The sequence below is a fragment of the Lithobates pipiens genome, unplaced genomic scaffold, assembly GCF_037356315.1.
Source record: "Lithobates pipiens isolate NorthernLeopardFrog02 unplaced genomic scaffold, aLitPip1_a1.2 Scaffold_8, whole genome shotgun sequence".
Lineage (NCBI taxonomy): Eukaryota > Metazoa > Chordata > Amphibia > Anura > Ranidae > Lithobates > Lithobates pipiens.
This window is the reverse complement of record NW_027507903.1, coordinates 208,783,036-208,804,041: the sequence shown is the minus strand read 5'-3', so window position 1 is coordinate 208,804,041 and position 21,006 is coordinate 208,783,036. Positions and strand designations below refer to the sequence as shown.

Sequence of the window (21,006 nt, the reverse complement as noted above, 5' to 3'; positions counted from 1 at the left end):
TAACCTGTAGGCAGCACATAACCCTATGACCCCTTTCACACCAAGGGCATTTTGCAGGCTCTATAGCGTTAGAAATAGCGCCTGCAATCAGCCCTAAAACTGCTGCACCATTGCCTGTATTGTGAAAGCCCCGAGGGCTTTCACACTGCAGCGGTGCGCTGGCAGGACTTCAGGAAAAGTCCTGCCAGCAGCTTCTTTGGAGTGGTGAAGGAGCGGTGTGTTTACCGCTCCTCCACCGCTGCTCCCCATCGAAAACGATGGGGCAGCGCTGTAATACTGCTGGCAAAACGGCACTATTGCAGCGTATTGCCGGCGGTTTTAACCCTTTCTCGGCTGCTAGTGGGGGTAAAAGCGTCCCGCTAGCGGCCAAAATGTGCCGCAAATCCGGCGGTAAAACGCCGCTAAAAATAGCGCCGTTTTACCGCCGACGCTATTGGCGGCGTGGTATGAAAAGGGTACAGGCAAGTACAACCTATTTTTTTTCACTGGTTGCACACATTCATTAGAGCCTTATACCATATTGGGCAGGTATAAGGGAACTGTGTCCCTGCCGCATAGAAGCGAATAGAGTTCACCACGCATGTGTGGCAGTGGAACAAGAGGATAGCTGGCCGGTCATATGTAAACATTAAGATCCGACTCTACTACTTGCTCGTGTTGTTTGAAATCGGTCAGCTGGCACAATGCTTTACACAATGTTGCTGATTACAGTAAAACATAAAAAATGCTGTTTTGGTGTGATGGGGTCAATTCACTAAGGCTCCATTCATAACCAATTGCAATTCTGCCCTCGATTTCAAACCGCTGCAAAACACGGGACGTGTTTGCCATGGCTTCTTGATGCCAACCCAATCGTGCCGCGATTTTGATGCCATTGTCATGCGGTAAATCACGCTACAATCGCAACACACTACGCTTGCCACTCAAAAAGGAACATGAGCTTCTTTTGGGCGACAGCGTTGCCATTGCAGCGCAATTTACTGTGCCACAATCATGACAAAATTGCATCACGATTGGGGTGCCATTAGAAGTAAACACACACATTATAGATCACCTGTGTTCGCTAGCGGTATTTAGAAATGCACAAAATAAGTTAGAGGAACTCTGCACTGGTTAAAAGTATGCAATGGGGAGATTTACTAAAACTGGAGCACGCAGAATCTAGTGCAGCTCTGCATTGTAACCACTCAGCTTCCAGGTTTTATTGTCAAAGCTTAACCACTTCAGCCCTACCCCCTTCATGACCAGAGCACTTTTTGCAGTTTGGCACTGCGCTACTTTAACTGGTAATTGTGTGTGTGTGTGTGTGTGTGTGTGTGTGTGGGAAATGCTAAATTTGCGCCCCCCCAGCCACATGTCTTGGGTAAAAAGAATTTCAATAAGCGCGTATTTATTGGTTTGCGCAAAAGTTATAGCATCTACAAACTATGGTACATTTTCTGGAATTTACGCAGCTTTTAGGTTATGACTGCCCATCTCATTTCTTGAGGTGCTAAAATGGCAGTGCAGCACAAAACCCCCGCCAAATTACCCCCTCTGGAAAGTAGAACCCCAAGGAATTTGAGAGGTATGTTGAGCCCATTAAATGGTGTGTGTGTGTGTGTGTGTGTGTTGTTGTTGTTTTTTTTTTTTTTTTGTCACAAGTGATTGAAGAACTTGCAGAAATTACTCTGCTGATAAGAGGAATGGAGCACCAGAATGACACGGCGCTTAGAGCTTTCAAGAGAGATACGTAAACACTACAGATATGTGTTTTGGTGAAGGATGGGTTTTGCAACCACTTTTACCCGCTTCCTGCCCGCCTCACACCGATATACGTTGGCAGAAGGGCACGTACAGGCAGAATCATGTACCTGTACTTTGCCCTTTTAAGAGGCTGATTGCTGTATAAATGACAATGGTCCCAAAAATGTCCGATATGTCGCAGTCACGATAAAAATCGCAGATTGCCGCCATTTAAAAAAATATACATATATATTAATAAAAATGCCATAAAACTATCCCCTAATTTGTAAACGCTATAACTTTTGCGCAAACCAATCAATTGCTCATTGCAATTTTTTTTTTTCCTCCAAAAATATATAGAAGAATACGTATCGGCCTAAACTGAGGAAAAAAATATTTTTATTTATTTTTTTGGTGATATTTGTTATAGTAAAAGATAATGTGTGTTGTTTTTTTTTTTTTTTTTTTTTTTTTCAAAATCTTCGCTTTTTGTTTAAAGCGCAAAAAACAAAAACCGATCAAATACCACCAGAAGAAAGCTCTGATTGTGGGGGGGTACGTCAATTTTTGTCTGGGAGCCACGTCGCATGACCGCAATTGTCAGTTAAAGCGATGCAGTGCCGAATTGCAAAAAGTGCTCTGGTCAGGAAGGGGGTAAATTCTTCCGGGGCTAAAATGGTTAATTGAACAAGCTGAAATTAGAAGCTAATTTGTAAATGAAAGCATCCTAGACTGTTTTCATAGTTTCACAATATTGCTGTGTGCCTTCTGGTGCAGAGTTGGGGTCCTTTCACACAGGGCGGATCAGTGCAGATCCGCCCCGTGGATATCCGCTTGCACAGCGGGGATCACCGGATCGATCTCCGCTGAGCAGGCAGAGGACAGGTCCGTCTCTGCACACGGCGCAGGGACGGACCTGTCACAGCGCCGCTCTCCCCTATGAGAGATCGGGTGATGACGGACCGCAGCGTCCGTCGTCAACCCATCCGATGACGGATGGAAAAATAGCTTTTTTTTTTCTCCATCACACTTTTTCGGATCGGAGCAGCTCGGATGTCAGCGGACTTGTCACCGCTGACATCCGATGCTCCATAGACCTCTATGGAGCATCCGTTCAGGTCCACCTGTGAGTTTTTCAGGCGGACCTGAACGAATCGTCCGTGTGAAAGGACCCTTAAGCTGCAAAAAGAAAAAAAATTGCAAAAAAAAAAACTCCAAAAATAACACAATTTTAAGTGCTAAATATCTCAGAACATAAAAAATCTCAGAACCTAAATATTTAAGTCGGTAAATAAGGCAAGTTTTTTTTTTTTTTTTAGAGAATGGACTACTTTTGCGATGTATTGACACAAAAAAACATGCTGTATTTATCTCTTGGTGAACTGACTCCAAAGTTAGATGAGTGTTGCCTTACCGTTTTCAGTGTATATGAATCGCTATATTATCTACATGTTGTGGTAGGTGTCAACAAGTAGACAGTGTTGCATACATCTAAATGTACAGCAATTGAACCTTAGCTGAAAATATAAATTACTTTTAGCTGTGAACTTTACATTTTATTTACTATGCTTGTATATAATTCAGTAATTTTAATATATTCCTGTTTTGTATGCATTTCCTGTACAGATGTTCGGTTCCTACTTAACAATGACAATTTACTCAGGGAAGGCGCTGCTCAGTAAGTTTTCATGTTGTTATGGTTACTCCAGAATTTACACAATGTTGAAACCCTGTACAACACACATAAAAGTATTGCTGCATATTAGCCCACACATGTAGTTGAGCTAGAAGTGCGCAAGCATCACAACTATGTATGTTCATTATCAAAATTACAAGAATGAATGTTAGCTCAAAAGTGGCTAATTTCTGCTTTTACAGCTTTATAGCTACAAGTATTTGATGGTCCTAAAGCTGTAGTTACATTTCACCATGCGCATTATCAAAACTTTATAGGTAAACAATGCAATTGCCTTTCTTGTGCCTTGCCAATGGTAGTAATGGGTCTGGAGGTGGAGGTACTTGTATACTGCCCCAGTGAACAGGTAAACTTGGAAACCTGCCCATAACACACATAAGAAAAAAATATATACAGTTTAACCACTTCAATACCAGGCACTTTTGCTTCTTCCTTCCCAGGACAATTTTCAGCGCTGTCACTTGGAATGAAAAATTGCGCGGTCATGTAACGCGGTACCCAAACAAAATTTTATAATTTTTCTTCCCACAAATGGCTCTCTTTTTGTGGTATTTAATCACCTCTGGGGTTTTTATTTTTTCATAATTTTTTTTATTTATTTTTTTTTTTTTTATTATTTTGGTCCTTTTTTAGTTTTTGTCATTAAAAATTTGTTTTCCCCTTCACTGATGAGGTGGCACTGACAAGCGGCTGTGATGGGCACTTGAAGGCTTTTTTATTGGGGGAATGCTGGGCACTGATTGCTTATTTGCACATCTGAGGGGGCTGTGCTGATAATCAATGTGCTGATTAAAAGGGAGAGCTTCTGATCCACTGTCCCTGTCAGTGCGAACCGAGGAATGCGGCACTTCCTTGTTCACGTTGTGATCAGCTGTGATCGGTCACAGCTGATCACGTGGTAAGAAGCCTCTGACAGAGGCTTCTTATCACGATTGGAGATGCGGGGTGCCAGGCTGATACTCCAAACGCCGCCATGTTATCCTGCTGGAGGTCATATGGCGCCCAGTCAGGATAACAGAACCACTTCCCAGTCGTCATTCTGCATACGGCGGGCGGGGTGTGTGTGTGTGTGTGTGTTGATAAAGTAAAACTATTGTTCAGAAATAAAAAACTGATAATTGGCACGTGTGTATGTATTCACCCCCCTTTTTGTTAAGCCCATAAAAAGCTCTGGTGCAACCAATTACCTTCAGAAATCGCATAATTGGTGAACTGTCCACCTGTATGCAATCTAAGTGTCACATGATCTGTCATTACGTATACACACCTTTTTGAAAGGCCCCAGAGGCTGCAACACCGAAGCAAGAGGCACCACTAACCAAACACTGCTGTGAAGACCAAGGAACTCTCCAAACAAGTAAGGGACAATGTTGTTGAGAAGTACAAGTCAGGATTAGGTTTTATAAAAAAAAAAACTCCAAATCTTTGATGATCCCTAGGAGCACCCTCAAATCTATCATAACCAAATGGAAAGAACATGGCGCAACAGCAAAACCTGCTAAGAGACGACCACACACCAAAACTCACAGACCAGGCAAGGAAGGCATTAATCAGAGAGGCAGCACAGAGACCTAAGGTAACCCTGGAGGAGCTGCAGAGTTCCACAGCAGAGACTAGAGCATCTGTACATAGGACGACAATAAGCCGTACGCTCCATAGAGTTGGGCTTTAAGTGACCAGAAGAAAGCCATTACTTTCAGCAAAAAACAAAAAAACTCACATTTTGAGTTTGTGAAAAGGCATGTGGGAAACTCCCAAAATGTATGGCGGAAGGTGCTCTGGTCTGATGAGACTAAAATTTGAACTATTTGGCCATCAAAGAAAACGCTGTCTAGCGCAAACCCAACATATCGCATCCCCCAAAGAACACCATCCCCAAACATGGTGGTGGCAGCATCATGCTGTGGGGATGTTTTTCAGCAGTCCGGACTGGGAAACTGGTCAGAGTTGAGGGAAAGATGGATGGTGCTAAATACAGGGATGTTCTTGAGCAAAACCTGTACTACTCTGTGATTTGAGGCTAGGACGGAGGTTCACCTTCCTGCAGGACAATGACCCCAAACGCACTGCTAAAGCAACACTTGAGTGGTTTAAGGGGAAACATGTAAATGTGTTGGAATGGCCTAGTCAAAGCCCAGACCTCAATCCAATAGGAAATCTGTGGTCAGACTTAGATTACTGTTCACAAGCGCAAACTGTCCAACTTGAAGGAGCTTGAGCAGTTTTGCAAGGAGGAATGGGCAAAAATCCCAGTGGTAAGATGTGGCAAGCTCATAGAGACTTATCCAAAGCGACTTGGAGCTGTGATAGCCGCAAAAGGTGGGTCTACAAAGTATTGACCTTATGGGGGGGGGTGAATAGTTATGTACATTGACTTTCTGTTATTTTGTCCTATTTGTTTGTTTCACAATTAAAAAAATACAAAAATCTTCAAAGTTGTGGACTTGTTCTGTAAATGAAATGATGCAAATCCTCGAACAAGCCATGTTAATTCCAGGTTGTGAGGCAACCAAACACGAAAAATGCCAAAGGGGGTGAATATTTTTGCAAGCCACTGTGTGTGTGTGTGTGTGTGTGTGTGTGTGTATATGTATATATATGTGTGTGTGTGTATATATATATATATATTGCTTAAATCTATCCCCTATTTTCTATACGCTATAACTTTTGCCAATCAATATACGCTTTATTGCGACTTTTTTTTTAATCAAAAATATGTAGAATACACATCGGCCTAAACTGAGGAAAAAATGTGTTTTTAAAAAAATTAATTTTACCCCAAAATGTTTGCTCTTAGGACAAAAAATTAAAAACTGCAGAGGTGATCATTTTGTTTGGGTACGGCATCGTGCAACCGCGCAATTGTCAGTTAAAGCAACGCAGTGCCTTATCGCAAAAAATGGCTTGGTCATTGAGCAGCCAAATCACACATATATAATTTTTGCAAGGCACTGTGTGTGTGTGTGTGTGTGTGTGTGTGTGTGTATATAATTTTTTTCTTTTTTTTTTTTTCTGCTAAAGGTGCCAATAATGGCTGATAATTAATTTTCTTTAATCTTGCATCACGGGACACCGAGCCATAGTAATTTCCTATGTGGGTTATAGTCCACCCTCTGGATGCTGGCACACCCTAAACAGGAAGTTGCCTCCCTATATAACCCCTCCCACTACTGGGAATACCTCAGTTTTTTCGCCAGTGTCTAAGGTGTTGATCACAAGTAAATATGTGCTGTGCTCCTCTGGAGCAATCCTTGCTTGGGCTAGCTATGCAGCTGGATCAATTCAAAGTGTCTTTTAGGCCGAGTTGAATGGTACCTGGGCCTTGTATCCGGAAAAACAAGGTTTTGCCTGTAACGCTTCTCTATTTAGGGAGCTGGACCCCGGGATCCAGTACTTTTGGTATTAAGACCATAAAGTTTTACTTGCTGGGTGCTTTTTACAGGTTCAGGATTGTGGGTTCTCCATGGGTCTCCAGTTCCTGAAGGTTTAACGGAACCCCCGTGAAGGTTGAAGATTGGGTCTGTTGGTTTTGTTGGGGCTGTATGGAGCACATACCTTCTCATGCTTTTCATGCTTTGCACTGTCACACTTTTTTTTTTTTCCCTCCAGCAAGCAGGCAGACTTCTGTTAAGTTTGGGGACGGGGGGCTGCTTCCTCCAGACACCCCCCACTTGAGCTTAACTCTTCCCCTCTTAAGCTTAACTCTTCCCCTCTTAAAGAGGCTGAGTAAAAGGGAGAACTAAAAATGATCGGCAATGCCGTTTTCTTTCCCTGCCCCTATACGGTGACGGCTTCCAGGTCTCCTCCACACCATCCCTCCCAGGCCCGTGCTTGCATGGGAACGTGCGTTTTATTTTTTATTTTATTTATTTATTTTTTTTTAAAGAAAGGAGGGGGGGGGGGCACGATGTGTCGGTGGGGCCAGAGTTTAGCGTGGCTTTGGCATCCTCCAACGCAGGAGTGTGTTTAAAAAAAAACAAAAAAAAAAACTCCTCCATTTATACTGGCTGCAAAAGTGTCGGGGAGACATAAGGGCAAAGAAGAGAATGAAAGATTTTGGTGATCTAGGCATTTCCCATTTGACACATTTACTATTTGCATCAGGCTGAGCATTAATAGCCGTGGCAGTAGCTGGACTATTGCTCAAGCAGTGGATCCGATTTCTTCTGGTAGTACCTCCTGCTTTGTGCATCGGGCTATGGTCGGTGAGGGGGTTGAAACAACCCCAATAAAGAGCTAAAAGGGTCTCCCTCAAGCTCTGGAAAGCCTACTCATCTCTACAAATGGCATCCTCCCCTGAGAGGGGGTGGCTGGTCAGAGTGAGCATCAGGGCCATGAAATATCTGCAACTGTTTTTAAGACTGCAGCCCCTGTTTATTTTTTGAAAATTAAAAAAAAAAATCGTATCCCAGTGTGGGTCAAAATGTGATGGGTTCTCTTCCATTACCCAGGACCCTCAAACTGAGGAACTAGGGGCAGAAGAAGACCAATTCCCTCAGGGGGACCTTGGTGAGGCTGATGACTCCTCTTCTGAGAATCCGCTGTACCGTTCTTAAGATTGATGCAATTTCTTGCTGAATGATCGCACCACATTTATGTACCCTTAACTGAATGTTTGGGTTCGCTAAAACTTCCTCAAGCTGTGCATGCCTTTTCCTGTCCATTGCTGGAAAAGCTTTTTTGTATCGAAGAGGATTCACTTTTTCTTTCATTTTTTTTTTTTTTTTTCCCCCTCCTAAAAAAAAAAAAAAAAAAAGTTTTCACACTTTAACCTATAGTGGATGAAATTCACTAAGTAGGGTATACCAGCAATGGACGCTGCTATATCATCTGTGAATATGTTTGACTTAACCAGCAGACAATGCTCAAATGCTTAGGGATCTAATGGGGGGGGGGGGGGAGGCGGAATTCTTATTGGAAAACACTATTGAGTGTCTCAGCCTGCGCTGACAGTAACTGCTTAATCATTGAGAGACCAGTTTAAACAGGTTTTCAAGGTTATCCTGTTCAGCAGGCCCAGGAGGCAGCTTTATATTTTCAATAGTTGCTATGAGAGATTCTATCCTTCAGGCCTTGCGCCCTTCGCTAAACGCCTTTGTAAGAAGCTCCTGGCTAGTCTTCCTTTTTGCAAAGAAACAGCTATTTGGGGATGTTTTGAAAAATACATCCAAAGAAATTCTAGTGGAAAGCACTCCTTTTGCCATTTTAAGAAAATCGATTTAAAGATCCTTCTCCTGTGCCAGAGGCGTCAGCCTCCAGGCAGTCACGGCGGCTTCCACCGTCCAGGTTCAATTGAATAGGGGGAATTCTCCTGTAGTTCTCAAGGATCTGGCAGGAAGAGTGTTGAGACGAATGGGGGACGTCCTCAATAGCTCCTGGGTACAACCCGGAGTTCCAAGAGTTCCTGTCTCATTTTCTCAGATCAAACTTTTCTTTTTCTCTGGATCCTTATAAATAAGCGATTATGGGGGTCCCCATATAAGAACAGAGGTTGGGGTTTGATTCAAACTTTATACATTTTTTTTTAATTGCCAGATCCGAATGGACGTTCTGGATCTCAATATATTCAATTCCTGAATATAACCACTTTTTTTTTTTTTTTTTGTATGGAGTTACTCCAAATCCATTATCTCCATCTCACAATCGACATCAAAGATGCATACCTCCATATGCCTATTTCCTCACTCACTGGTAATCGCTACTTTTCAAGGTGGAAAATCTTCATTTTCAGTATGTAGCTATGCTTTCTGGTCCAGCTACTGCATCTTGAGTGTTTTACAAAGGTTCTGGCCCCTCTTCTAGCCAGATTAAGGGCCCAAGGTATAATGATTATGGTTGATAGACCAGTCAGTAGCCCGCTTAGACCAAAGTATGGTCATCACATTTTAACTACCTTGAATATCTAGGTTGTATTCTCAACCTAGGAGAAATCTTCTTTAAAACCATGAAGAAGGCTAAAATACTTTGGTCCGATCATAGGTACACCCAGAAATGGGTATTCTTACCCCAGGCAAAGATCAACGCCATAAAGAAACTGATTTAAGTGGTCAAAGCAAGATTAATTTCTTCTATTCAACTTTGCATGAGGTTGAGAAAGATGGTGGCTTCATTCAAGGCCGTTCCTTATGCTCAGTTTCATTCGAGACTTATGCAAAACCGTATCCTATCTGCTTGGAACAAAGGGTTCGAGCTCTACATTCCCAATGTGTCTGACTCCAAAGCCTATGGCTACATCACCCTGATGGTGCCCGATCTCGTCTGATCTTGGAGGCTAAGCAGGGTCAGGCCTGGTTAGTATCCGGATGAGACCACCTGGAAATACCAGGGGCTATAGGCTGGGTGCCTCAGTAGATTTTTGGATATTAACCATAAAAACTAAGGGGAAAATGCTTCCTTCAGTTACCTGGGAAGTGGTAACAACCTATGCCAACCTTTTTTGTATCGGGTTGGGGAACAGTCCTGGAAGAGGCAAATGTCCAAGAGAAGTGGCCCAGATCAGAAAAATGGCCTTTTCCCATTTAACATTTTAGAAATTTAAGCAGAGCTCTTGGCCCTGAGGGCCTGAACGTTCAGTTTACGGTATTGTACTGCCAGTATTCAATCCGACAGTGCCACAGCAATGGCCTATATTAATCACCAAGGGGGCACAAGAAGTTGTGCGGCCCAGAGAAAGGTGAATCATATCCTATCTTGGGCAGAAAACCATGTACTTTGCCTATCGGCAGTCTTCATTCTAGGAATAGAAAATTGACAGGCAGACTGCTTGAGTCGCCAGCAGTTGTTCCCGGGAGAATGGTTCTTTCACCCCGATATCTTCCTGTCAATATGTCAAAAATGGGGGAACCCAGACATATATCTGTTTTGCGTCCAGGTTCAACAAAGAAATCGACAACTTTGTGTCAAGAACAAAGGATCCGCTAGCATGCAGAACAGAGTGCGGAATAGCCTTGCTATTCCCATGGAATTGGTTCTCTGATTTATGCATTCCCTCCTATTCTGCCTGTGTCCACAACTTCTTTGCAGGATCAAGCAGGAAGGGAAGTTGTTGATTCTTGTGGTCCCCAGCGGGCCCAGGAAATCTTGGCTTGCAGAGATCATAAAGATGGAAGTAGGGGACCCATGGACCCTACCATCACGTCCAGACCTTCTCTCACAAGGTCCGGTGTTCCATCCTACTTTACAAACGCTAAATTTAACGGTCTGGCTATTGAGACCCACACTCTGAAGAAGCGTGGGCTGTCGGGTTCAGTAGTTTCTACCTTGGTTAATGCAAGGGAGCCGGCCTCCATAATGATATATTATGAAGTCTGGGAAACGCGTCTCCTGGTGTGAAACCAGGCGTGGCACCCCAGGAAATAGGTCAAAGGTAGAATCCTTGACCTTTCTGCAGAAGGAGTGAGAAATGAGGCTGGCCTTGATTGCTTTCTACGGACATGTCTCGGACTTATCGGTATTATTTCAACGACCACTTGCTTTGCATTCTTTGGTTCGTAACTTTATTCAGGGGGTAACATGGCTTAATCTCCGGTTAGGTAACCCCTGAACCCTAGGGACTTGAATTTAGTTTTTTGTTAGCATTACAAAACAGCCTTTTTTTTGTCCCTATACAACATATTCCCTTGGTCTTTTTTTGACAAAAACTATTTTTTCTGGTAACCATATCTGCTGCAAGAAGGGTATCAGAATTGGCTGCTCTTTCTTGTAAAGAGCCATATTTTTATTGTTGACAAGGATAAGGTAGTATTGCATCCTTATCCTTGCTTTTTACCAAAGGTAATATCAGGTTTTTTATCTAAACCAGGATATTGTTCTACCTTCATTTTTCCAGATCCCTTTTCTATGGAAGAAAAATCACTACATTCTCTGTGGTGAGAGCAGTCAAAGTCTACTTTTAAAAGTGACTGCTCAGATTCGGAAAATGGATGTTTTGTTCATGTTGCCTGAAGGTCCTAAAAGAGGACAGGCAGCATCGAAATCTACTATTTCTAAATGGATTTGACAAGTAATCGTTCAAGCTTATGGTTTAAAGAGGTAGTTCTACCCTCTCAAATCAAAGCGCACTCCTCTAGGGCTGTTCTAGCAGTATAAATCCTCTGATCTCATGGTGCCCTACTTTGGTTGCGTATCCCTACCCTCAGTTGCCATTGCTCTGGGACATCCCACATAGTAATTACTATGGCTCTGTGTCACGTGATGTACGATGAAAGAAAATAGGATTTTTAGAACGGATTACCTGTAAAATCCCTTTCTTTTGAAGTACATCACGGGACACAGAGGTCCCACCACTTTTTCTAGTATACACGTGTATTGCTTTGTTACAAAACTGAGATCGTCCCAGTAGTGGGAGGGGTTATATAGGGGGTCAACTTCCGGTTTAGGGTGTGCCAGTGTGCAGCACTTGAAGGTGGACTATAACCCACATAGTAATTACCAATTTCCATTCGGTGCACCTTTTTTAGTATGTATATGTTAAGATATAGAAATAGCTGCTTAAGGTACCATTGATGATCAAATCCACTTTATAACATGGAGACTACTGAATATTGTCTGTTTTCTATATTGTCTTGATGGTGTTGCTTTAAACCATTAGGAAACAATAAAAAAAAGTGTGAAAAATTGTGTATAAAAATTAAAACCTAGACTGTAGTCTCTAATGACATGTCCATGTTGTTCCTGGTGGCCAAAGAGCAAATATCTAGCTTTAAGGTGAATGGCATGAGAAAGGGGAAAAAGTCCAGTGAATTTGACATGGCCTGTTGGTTTGTGTGACGGGATTTTCTTTTTATTATGCTATGTCGGTTTGTATTTACTATTTTTTTTTTTTTTTTTTTCTTGCTGCTTCTAGTGCTTTTGCACAGTACAACTTGGATCAGTTCACTCCAGTAAAAGTTGAAGGCTACGAAGATCAGGTATGTTTGCATAGCTTGCTTTTTTGCCCAGTATGTTTTACCATTTTCCATCTTTACGAAAATTGAATGTTTCACTCTTAAAATCTGTCTAGAGTCATAATACCAATACCCATTCTGGGTATTGGTTAAGCTTTCCAATCTAGAGAGACTGGCCCTTTCACAAGTTGCACATTTGTTACAGAAGGCTAGTGTACACAAATCACAATTGTTTGTTTTTCATGGTCAGCACGGTTATTTGTTTAAATGTATATAATATAGCATAATATAGCATGACTGCTTTTCCCACCACTATATTTAAGCAGGCTGTTCATATATAGGACAGGACTTTTTTTTTTTTTTTTTTTTTTTTGTTTGGTTTTTAACCGCTTCAGCCCTAGAAGATTTTACCCCCTTCCTGACCAGAGCACTTTTTGCGATTTGGCACTGCATCTCTTTAACTGACAATCCCCCCCCACAAATAGAGCTTTCTTTTGGTGGCATTTGATCGTCCCTGCAGTTTTTTTATTTTTTGCGCTATAAACAAAAAGGACAATTTTTTATTTTATTTTTTTGCACATTTTTTTTTCTCAGTTTAGGCCAATATGTCTTTTTCTACATATTTTTGGTAATAAGAATCACAATAAGCGTATATTGATTGGTTTGCGCAAAAGTTATAGCGTCTTCAACATGGGGATAGATTTATAGCATTTTTATTATTTATTTTATTTTTACTAGTAATGGCGGTGATCTGCAATATTTACTTTATTTTTTTACTGCGACATTATGGCGGACACATCGGACAATTTTGACACGTTTTTGGGACCATTGGCATTACAGCGATCAGTGCTATAAAAATGCATTGATTACTGTAAAAATGTCACTGGCCATGAAGGGGTTAACACTAGGGGGAGATCAAGGGGTTAATTTTCTTCCCTAGTGTGTGTTCTAACTGAAGGGGGGAGGGAACTGACTAGGACTGAGTAGGTGAGATGACAGATCGCTGTTCATCCTTTGTTTGAACAGACGATCTGTCGCTTCGCCCCTCAGAGAACCAGGATCTCAGTGGTCGAGACCGCCGGGCACTTGCTGCTGTGGCGTTTTTAGCCTGCCCGTGCCATTCTGCCGCAGTAAACAGGCGGCTGGTCGGCAAGCGGTTAAAGCGTAACTTCACTTTCAGGCCGGGTTCACACTTGAGAACACAGCGACTCACAGCAGGAGTCCGGAGTGTCTCCATTTTCCGTTTCAGGTCCAATTTTAGCCTAAATTTTGGGCTGAATTCGGACTTTAAATGGACCAAAAGATGCACAGGACTCCTGTGCATTTCACACCAGAGCCACTGCGGAGATGTATGAACCGGCTCCATAGAGAGCCGGTCACAATTTCCTGCTATGCGAACTGGATGAGGGGGGAAGTCCACATCCAGTTCGCAGTAGTGTGAACCCAGCTTTACAGAAAATCTGTGAGGTAAACTTACACTGGACTCCTCCCCCCGTCCCCGGAGTCCTGTGATCACCTGCTGTGACACATCCAGGTTGTTGCTTTACTGGTCCAGGGATTTGAAATCCCTGCAGCTTTCTCCTTCTCCAGCACTGTCCATGTGACTGCACCGACCAATTAAAATGCCTCTCAATACATTTACAAGGTACGTTTAGGAGATTAAGCCGTAGGGATTTGAAATCCTCAGACTGAAGTGGTGACCGAATGTGTCTTACAGCGGGTGATCGTGGGACTTTTGTATAGCAGGACTCTACAGATTTTCTGTAAAGGTGAACTTGCCTTATATCTGTAATCTTCCCATTATGGGATAAGGTTTTGCCTGAATTTAGAAAACCTGAGCACTACCCGGCTATTACAAGCTAAAAGTCTTTTGTTTATGGGGCAGGTACTCTCGTATAGTACAGTAAAATCCAATTCCCAGTTGGATTCCAGCTATGACCTTTCCTGCAACTTGGGCAAGCACTGTAGTTTCCATTTCAGGACCAAATCCCTAATCCCACTCATTACCTGGTACAGATATTACAGGAAGGGTTTAATAGGAGACCTTTTACAGATTGCTGTAGATAGTTGGCAGGCATGAGGGCCAAGCTCACATTTCAGAAGGCCTATGAGACCTGGTTATAGGAAATTGATTCAGGAGAGAACGGATAGAAATGTTTATGGGCATCTGCTAATGTGTTCTTGTATGCAGGGGAGCGTAAAATTCAAACTTGCATTATTCATCAGGCGTACCTAACTTTGGACAAATTCGATAAATTTTTTATTTTTTTATATAAAATTCTATAAAGCAGAAAGAATGGCAACAACCAAGGCTATATTTTATGGAAACCAAGCCAGGAACGATGGCAGACACAGAAAGTGAACAGGTCTGTTCATAGGAGTCATCTACTCCTTTATAGTGAGTGGATAGCTATAAACGTTAGATTTTTTTATTTTATTTTTTTATTTTTTTTAGGGTTTTTTGTTAAAAAACAAAAACAAAAAAAAATGTGTACCTAAATAGGAGAGCTGCCGCTGGATTGAAAGAAATTGGTCAGTATGGAAACAAGGAAGTTGTCATTGCTAAGCTCTCCTACAAATGCCCATTGCCTGGCTATCACACTTGATCCTCATGCTTCAATGAGTCCAACCAAAGATTCAGATTCTCACCTCTAGCTTTTTAAAATTGTTCTTGTGGGTAGTTTAAAATTGGACAAGTGTGTGGATCAAGATATATACATCTGTAGTGTGGTGTGGTTTTTTTGTGAGGTTATAGAACCTCTGTCAGCTTTATATGGCTGCCTGTGCCCACATTGGGGGAGATTCACCCTCCCTTGATGTGAAGCAACGTTACCGTAATTCTGGTCTACAACACTTTGCTGTGACACTACAAAAAAGACATGGTGATTCTAAAGGAAAGTTTAAAAAAATAACGTTCTATTTATCTGCTCTGTGAAATGGTTTTGCACAGAGCAGCCTCAAGCCTCTTCGTTTTGGGTCCTCTGCTGGCAGTCCTGGCTCCTTCCCCCTGCCGAGTACCTCCAATAGCAAATCTCTTGGGCCACGGGGGCACTCGAGCAGGCTCGATTCTGAGCCATGCTCTGTGTGTCCATTCACATGACGCGCCCTGTCCCCGCACTCTCCTCATTGGCTCACTGGCTGTGATTGTCAGCAGCAGGAGCCAGTGGCTGTGTTAACCAATGAGGAGAGAGACCTGGGAGAGCCGCTGCTCTCATGCACATGGATGGCTCCAGATGGGGCTCTGGTATTTATAAGGATGGGAACTGCACCCCAAAGGTTTTTTTACCTTGGTGCATAGAATGCATTTGGTAAAAAAAACCTTGAGGCTTTAGAACCACTTTAAGATTAAATTTGATCTTTAGGGGTGAAAAGCATCTACTTCAAGATCATTTCACAGCGGGAACCCCCCACCCAACCTTTCCGCTCCCAACTACATTAGCAATTGTCTAGTTAGTAGGCATTACTCTTGTTGCTTACGTTGACTTTGTATATAGGGTTCACAAGTTGTAAAGTGTCTTTACAGGAACATGGATTACCAGCTAAAACAGAACAAACAGTTTGGAACTTCGAGATTTTTAGTTGTCTTCTCAGGATAATAATTGGAGTGAGAATGACATGTTTCTGTTCTCCTAGGTATTAATAACTGAACATGGAGACCTTGGTAATGGGAGGTTTTTGGATCCAAAGAACAAGATTTCATTTAGATTTGATCACTTAAGAAAGGAAGCCAGTGATCCCAGGCCTCATGAGGGAGAAAATGCCATAGAATCCTGGAGGAATGTTGTGGACACTGCCGTGAGATCCTATGTGAAAGATCATTATCCTAATGGAGTTAGTACTGTAAGTATAAAGAAATCTTTGCATTTTCAGGATTTTTCTCTCATAGTGCAAAAATTGGATCCGAAAAAAAAAAAAAATATTTGGTTTGTCACGTAGCGTTGTTTAATGACCATTACATTTTGTTACCTTTTTTAGGTATACGGCAAAACAATTGACGGACAGCAAACAATAATTGTATGTATAGAGAGTCATCAGTTTCAGGCCAAAAACTTCTGGTAAGTGTTTTTCTCAGAAACATAAAGACTGCTTTATCTCTTGCTTTTATTTGAATGACAATTTAGCCTCATCTAAAAAAAGTTTGTCATTTGAATGCAAATGCTTTAGTTGCTTAAAGGGTAATTCCACTTTCATAAAAAAAACAATATTGTAAATTAGAAAAAACATACAATCCACTGTAATTTTCTGTAATCGGTTTGCTACAATCCCTGCAATGTACACTGATCACCCAGAAAGGATTGTTTTTTTCTCAACAAAAGTGGAGTAAGGGTCCTTTCACACAGGGCGGATCAGTTCTGATCCGCCCCGTGGATATCCGTTTGCTCAGCGTGGATCACTCCGTCGATCCCCGCTGAGCAGGGAGATGACAGGTCTGTCTCTGCACACTGCGCAGGGACAGACCTGTCACAGCGCCGCTCTCCCCTATGGGAGATCGGATGACGACGGACCGCAGTGCCCGTCGTCACCCGATCCGATCCGCATACGGATGGAAAAATAGCTTTTTCCTAAGTTACACTTATTCGGATCGGAGCGGGTCGGATGTCAGCGGACATGTCACCGCTGACATCCCACGCTCCATAAAGCTCTATGGAGCACCCGTTCAGGTCCGCCTGAAAAACTGACAGGCGGACCTGAACGGGACGTCAGTGTGAAAGGGGCCTTAGTCTTTAAGTTTTGAATGCCCCAACAACAACTTTGTAGATCTAGAATATATACTTTTTAGAAGGTGTGTGTGTGTGTGTGTGTGTGTGTGTGTTTTAAATGTACCAGTGTTTCTTTAGGTGTTCTCCAAAATCGCCCCCACCCCCAGCAGCTGTATCAGATATCCTTAATAATTTTAAATGTGTACAGCACTTACCTAAATTTGTTTTTACTCCTCCGCTTGCTCAGCGGGGATCGATCCGTTGATCCCCCGAAGAGCCGGCGGATGACAAGTCCGCCTCTGCACTCTGTGCAGGGACGGACCTGTCAGAGCTCCACTCGCCTCTATGGGGGGATCGGATGACTACGAACCGCCTGTCTGTTTTCATGTCTACTGACATACGATGCTCCATTGACCTGCATCATGGAGCGCCCATTCAGATCCCCCTAAGAAACTGACAGGTTGATCTAAACGGTTCGCACATGTGAAAGGGGCCTTAAACAAATTTCAACTTGCATATTAGCATGTATTTGTGGTTTGGTCATGGCTGCAAAAAAAACTAAAATGTTTAATTACCCAGTTACCCAGGCCACAATATACAACCACCTTGCTTTTGTTTACATTCTGGTAAACTACTGGAGAAATCCAGTCATGATTACCTCTGTAAGGGGGGCTTTTCATTAGGATGAATGCAAAACCAGTCTCTACACAGCTCCCTTTTAGTGGTGACTGGGGCAGTCAAGAGCCTGCTGCTGGTGAGGGGTGGACAAATGATTTCTTACAAAATAAGGTACAAAAATGCCATTCAATTTTTATGCATCCTACAGTGATGATGACAGTGCAGTAATACGAATTCCCATAAGTTCCCATACTGTCATTTTATCTGCATCACAACTATATTGGATCATTTGTTTAAATTTGGAATAATACAATTTTTTGATATAAAAAATAGTCTATTTTTAGGGAACTGATGCTTGAATTTTATTTTACTCGGCTGTAGTGATTACTACTGTTGGTGCTTATTTATTTTATTTTTTATTTTTTATATGTAGGAATGGACGCTGGAGGTCAGAGTGGAAATTTACCATAACACAATCTACCACAAAGGTGGTGGGAATTCTAAAAATTCAGGTACGTGACTGGCCTGCCTTCTGTTGTGGTAAAACAACCTGTATACTGTCTATTGCAGTCAGTTCTGTTCATCATTTTAAATATCATAAAAGTCCATTTGTACTGCTTATTTGTATTTATGTGACAACTAGAATATGAAGTTAGTATTTTTGTATATTTTTTAATCTGCCATTTTTTTTTTTTTTTTTGCGTTTCTTGGTGTGAAAGAGACAACTAGTTTTCTTACCCTAATATGCACATGACATTTCTTTAGGGGCCTATTCACAATTGTGCATTTATGGCAAAGCACCATTAAATGTATGCTTTGCAATAACGGATTGCAACACTCACTCGTGCGCTGCCTTTCTTTGTGATTGGAACCCCAACACTGTGCAGTAGAGTGCAATGTAGCGCACAACATGCATACCATCTGCTGTAGTGCACTGCATTGCTAATATAGGATTATTTGCTTTTTTTTATCTGTTGTGCGTTGACAACCTATTCATAATAAATATGTTTCCTTAACACTGCGCACATAAAATCGTTTGAAACCGTTTAAAGCATGAATAACGTCACAGTGCTTGTGCTGTGTAATTTGGCCCCCATAACACCTGAAATACCTGGCTGATCCTGCCTGGTTTGGCCCTCCCTCTTGTAAACTGACCACGGTTTATCATGGCTGCTGAGCCTTGACACTGTAGTTGTTTATGTGCTTCTGTTACCCGCAGCTCTCCTGTCCTCCTCTCCCCCCACCCCTGTCAGCTTGTGACAGTGCCCGTCCCTTCCCCTCCTGCTGTTGAAATAACTTTTAACATGTTATATAATCCTGCGTGCCCCAGTCTTTGTGCTTTTATAAAAAAAAAATTTTTTTTTATCTATGCCTGATTTCAGAGTGCCACTCGGTACTCACATGATCGGCTGGCTCTCCCCTCAACTGACGTCAGCAGGGAATTTCCAGCCCCTCCCACTCTAGGTGTGCAATCAGGAGAGGGGAATGCTAGCCGGTCACGTGAGCTGCACTCTGAAATTGGGTATAGAAGGCCTTGTGCTTTTATGAAAAAATTAGGAAACACGTGATTATATAAATATGAAAGTGGTTGTTAAGCCACTGTCATAAGGCACAATTAATTTGTTAAAGTGTGTGAATGACTCTTTAACCTTTTTGCTGCCAAGTTCATACAGGCCTACAGAACCCCTTCTTGTTGGCCAGGTCTGTGTGCTGTATAAATCGAACAGTCGTCCTGCTATAAGCTCATGGTCACTTGAAAGCTGTAAGACCCCTTTCACACTGGGGCGTTTTTTCAGGTGCTTTAGGCTGCTTTCACACTGGGGCGGTATTCAGGCGTTACAGCGCTAAAAATAGCGCCTGTGTAGCGCCTGAAAAAAACCGGACCCTTTCCCTCCAGTGTGAAAGCCGGAGGGCTTTCACACTGGAGCGATGCGCTGGCAGGACGGTGAAAAAAGTCCTGCTAGCCGCATCTTTGGAGCGGTGAAGGAGCTGCAGCGGCGCTTTGCGGGCGGGTTTAACCCTTTTTCGGCCGCTAGCGGGGGTTAAAACCACCCCGCTAGCGCCCGCAGACCGCCGCTAAAACGACGGTAAAGCGCCGCTAAAAATAGCGGCGCTTTACCGCCGACGCCGCTCCCTCCCCAGTGTGAAAGCAGCCTTAGCGTTAAAAAAAGCGCCTGTAAAGCGCTTGAAAGAAGCTGCAACTGCAATCCCAATGTAAAAGCCCGAGTGCTTTCACACTGAGGCGCTGCGCTGGCAGGGCGTCAAAAAAAGTCCTGCAAGCAGCTTCTTTGCAGCGCTTTTTGGAGCGGTGAATACAACGCTGCTAAGGCGCCCCTTCCCATTGAAATCAATGGGAAGCGCCTGTAAAACGCCTGAAAAGCGCTATTGGCAGCAGCGTTTTGTGGGCGCTTTTAACCCTTTATTTGGCCGCTAGCAGGGGTTAAAAGCGCCCCAATAACGCTTGAAAAATGCTGGTAAAGTGCTGCTAGTTTAAGCGGCACTTTACGAGCGTTTTTCGGGTGCTGACATTGTGAAAGGGCTCTTGAAGCACTTGGGTTTTCCCATTGGGACTGCAGATGAGGCTTCTTTCAAGCGCTTTACAGGCGCTTTTTTTTTAATGCTAAAGCGCCTGAAAAAACGCCCCAGTGTGAAAGGGGTCTAAGACAAACTGGAAAAATTGCAAAAATGGCCTGGCCACCTGAGTTTAAATGTGGAGCACATGGCCTGGCAGCAAAAGGGATAAAAAGTCAGTTTACCTTATTTTTATTTTTTTCCCTCTAAATTCCAGCATTCCTATGTACCAATATACCATTAACCACTTGCCAACTGCCTAACTGGGAAAGCACATCATGTTTTGACGTAAAATACCGGGGTTATGGCTGCAGATAGCTGCTAGATAATTCTTTCCCCTTCCCCTGAAACTTTAAACTTGTAAACAACAAATGTCAGAAAAATGTTTGGTCCTTTAAAGTGGCTGTTAAGGCAATATTAAACTCTATTAGAGGCTGGCATAGCACACCGTGTAAGTTTTTTTTTTTTTTTTTTTTTTTTTTTTTTTTTGTATTTGAAAACGAGCAGTGTAAATATTGAATATCAGCTGTCTTCAGGCCGGTCACATCACTTGCGGCAGCTTTTCAGCTCTGATAGATGTCTTCTGTGGGAGGGGCCATAATCACCCTCTGATGTCAGAGGTAGATCACGTGACCACTCATCTCCTCCGCAGAAACCATCCATCAGAGCTGGAAAGCGGCCGCGAGTCACGTGACTGGCCTGAAGACAGCTGAAATTCAGTATTTGCAGCGCTCGTTTTTAAATATAACTTACACCGTGTGCTATGCCAGCCTCTAATAAAGGGGCTGACAGTGAGAAATTTAATATTTTA

At 42.7% G+C, this 21,006-nt stretch overlaps 1 protein-coding gene and 1 pseudogene across 1 annotated transcript in view; both read left to right on the top strand.

Annotated features, from left to right (window-relative positions):
- Positions 1-21,006, top strand: part of LOC143960256 (F-actin-capping protein subunit alpha-2) — a 71,875-nt gene that overhangs the window by 31,279 nt on the left and 19,590 nt on the right. The window contains exons 3-7 of the mRNA XM_077468640.1: positions 3,352-3,403; positions 12,267-12,330; positions 15,940-16,146; positions 16,282-16,361; positions 18,058-18,136. Coding sequence (XP_077324766.1) covers positions 3,352-3,403; positions 12,267-12,330; positions 15,940-16,146; positions 16,282-16,361; positions 18,058-18,136 — 482 coding nt within the window. The remainder of the gene's footprint in view (positions 1-3,351; positions 3,404-12,266; positions 12,331-15,939; positions 16,147-16,281; positions 16,362-18,057; positions 18,137-21,006) is intronic.
- LOC143965514 (5S ribosomal RNA) lies at positions 9,642-9,758 on the top strand (annotated as a pseudogene).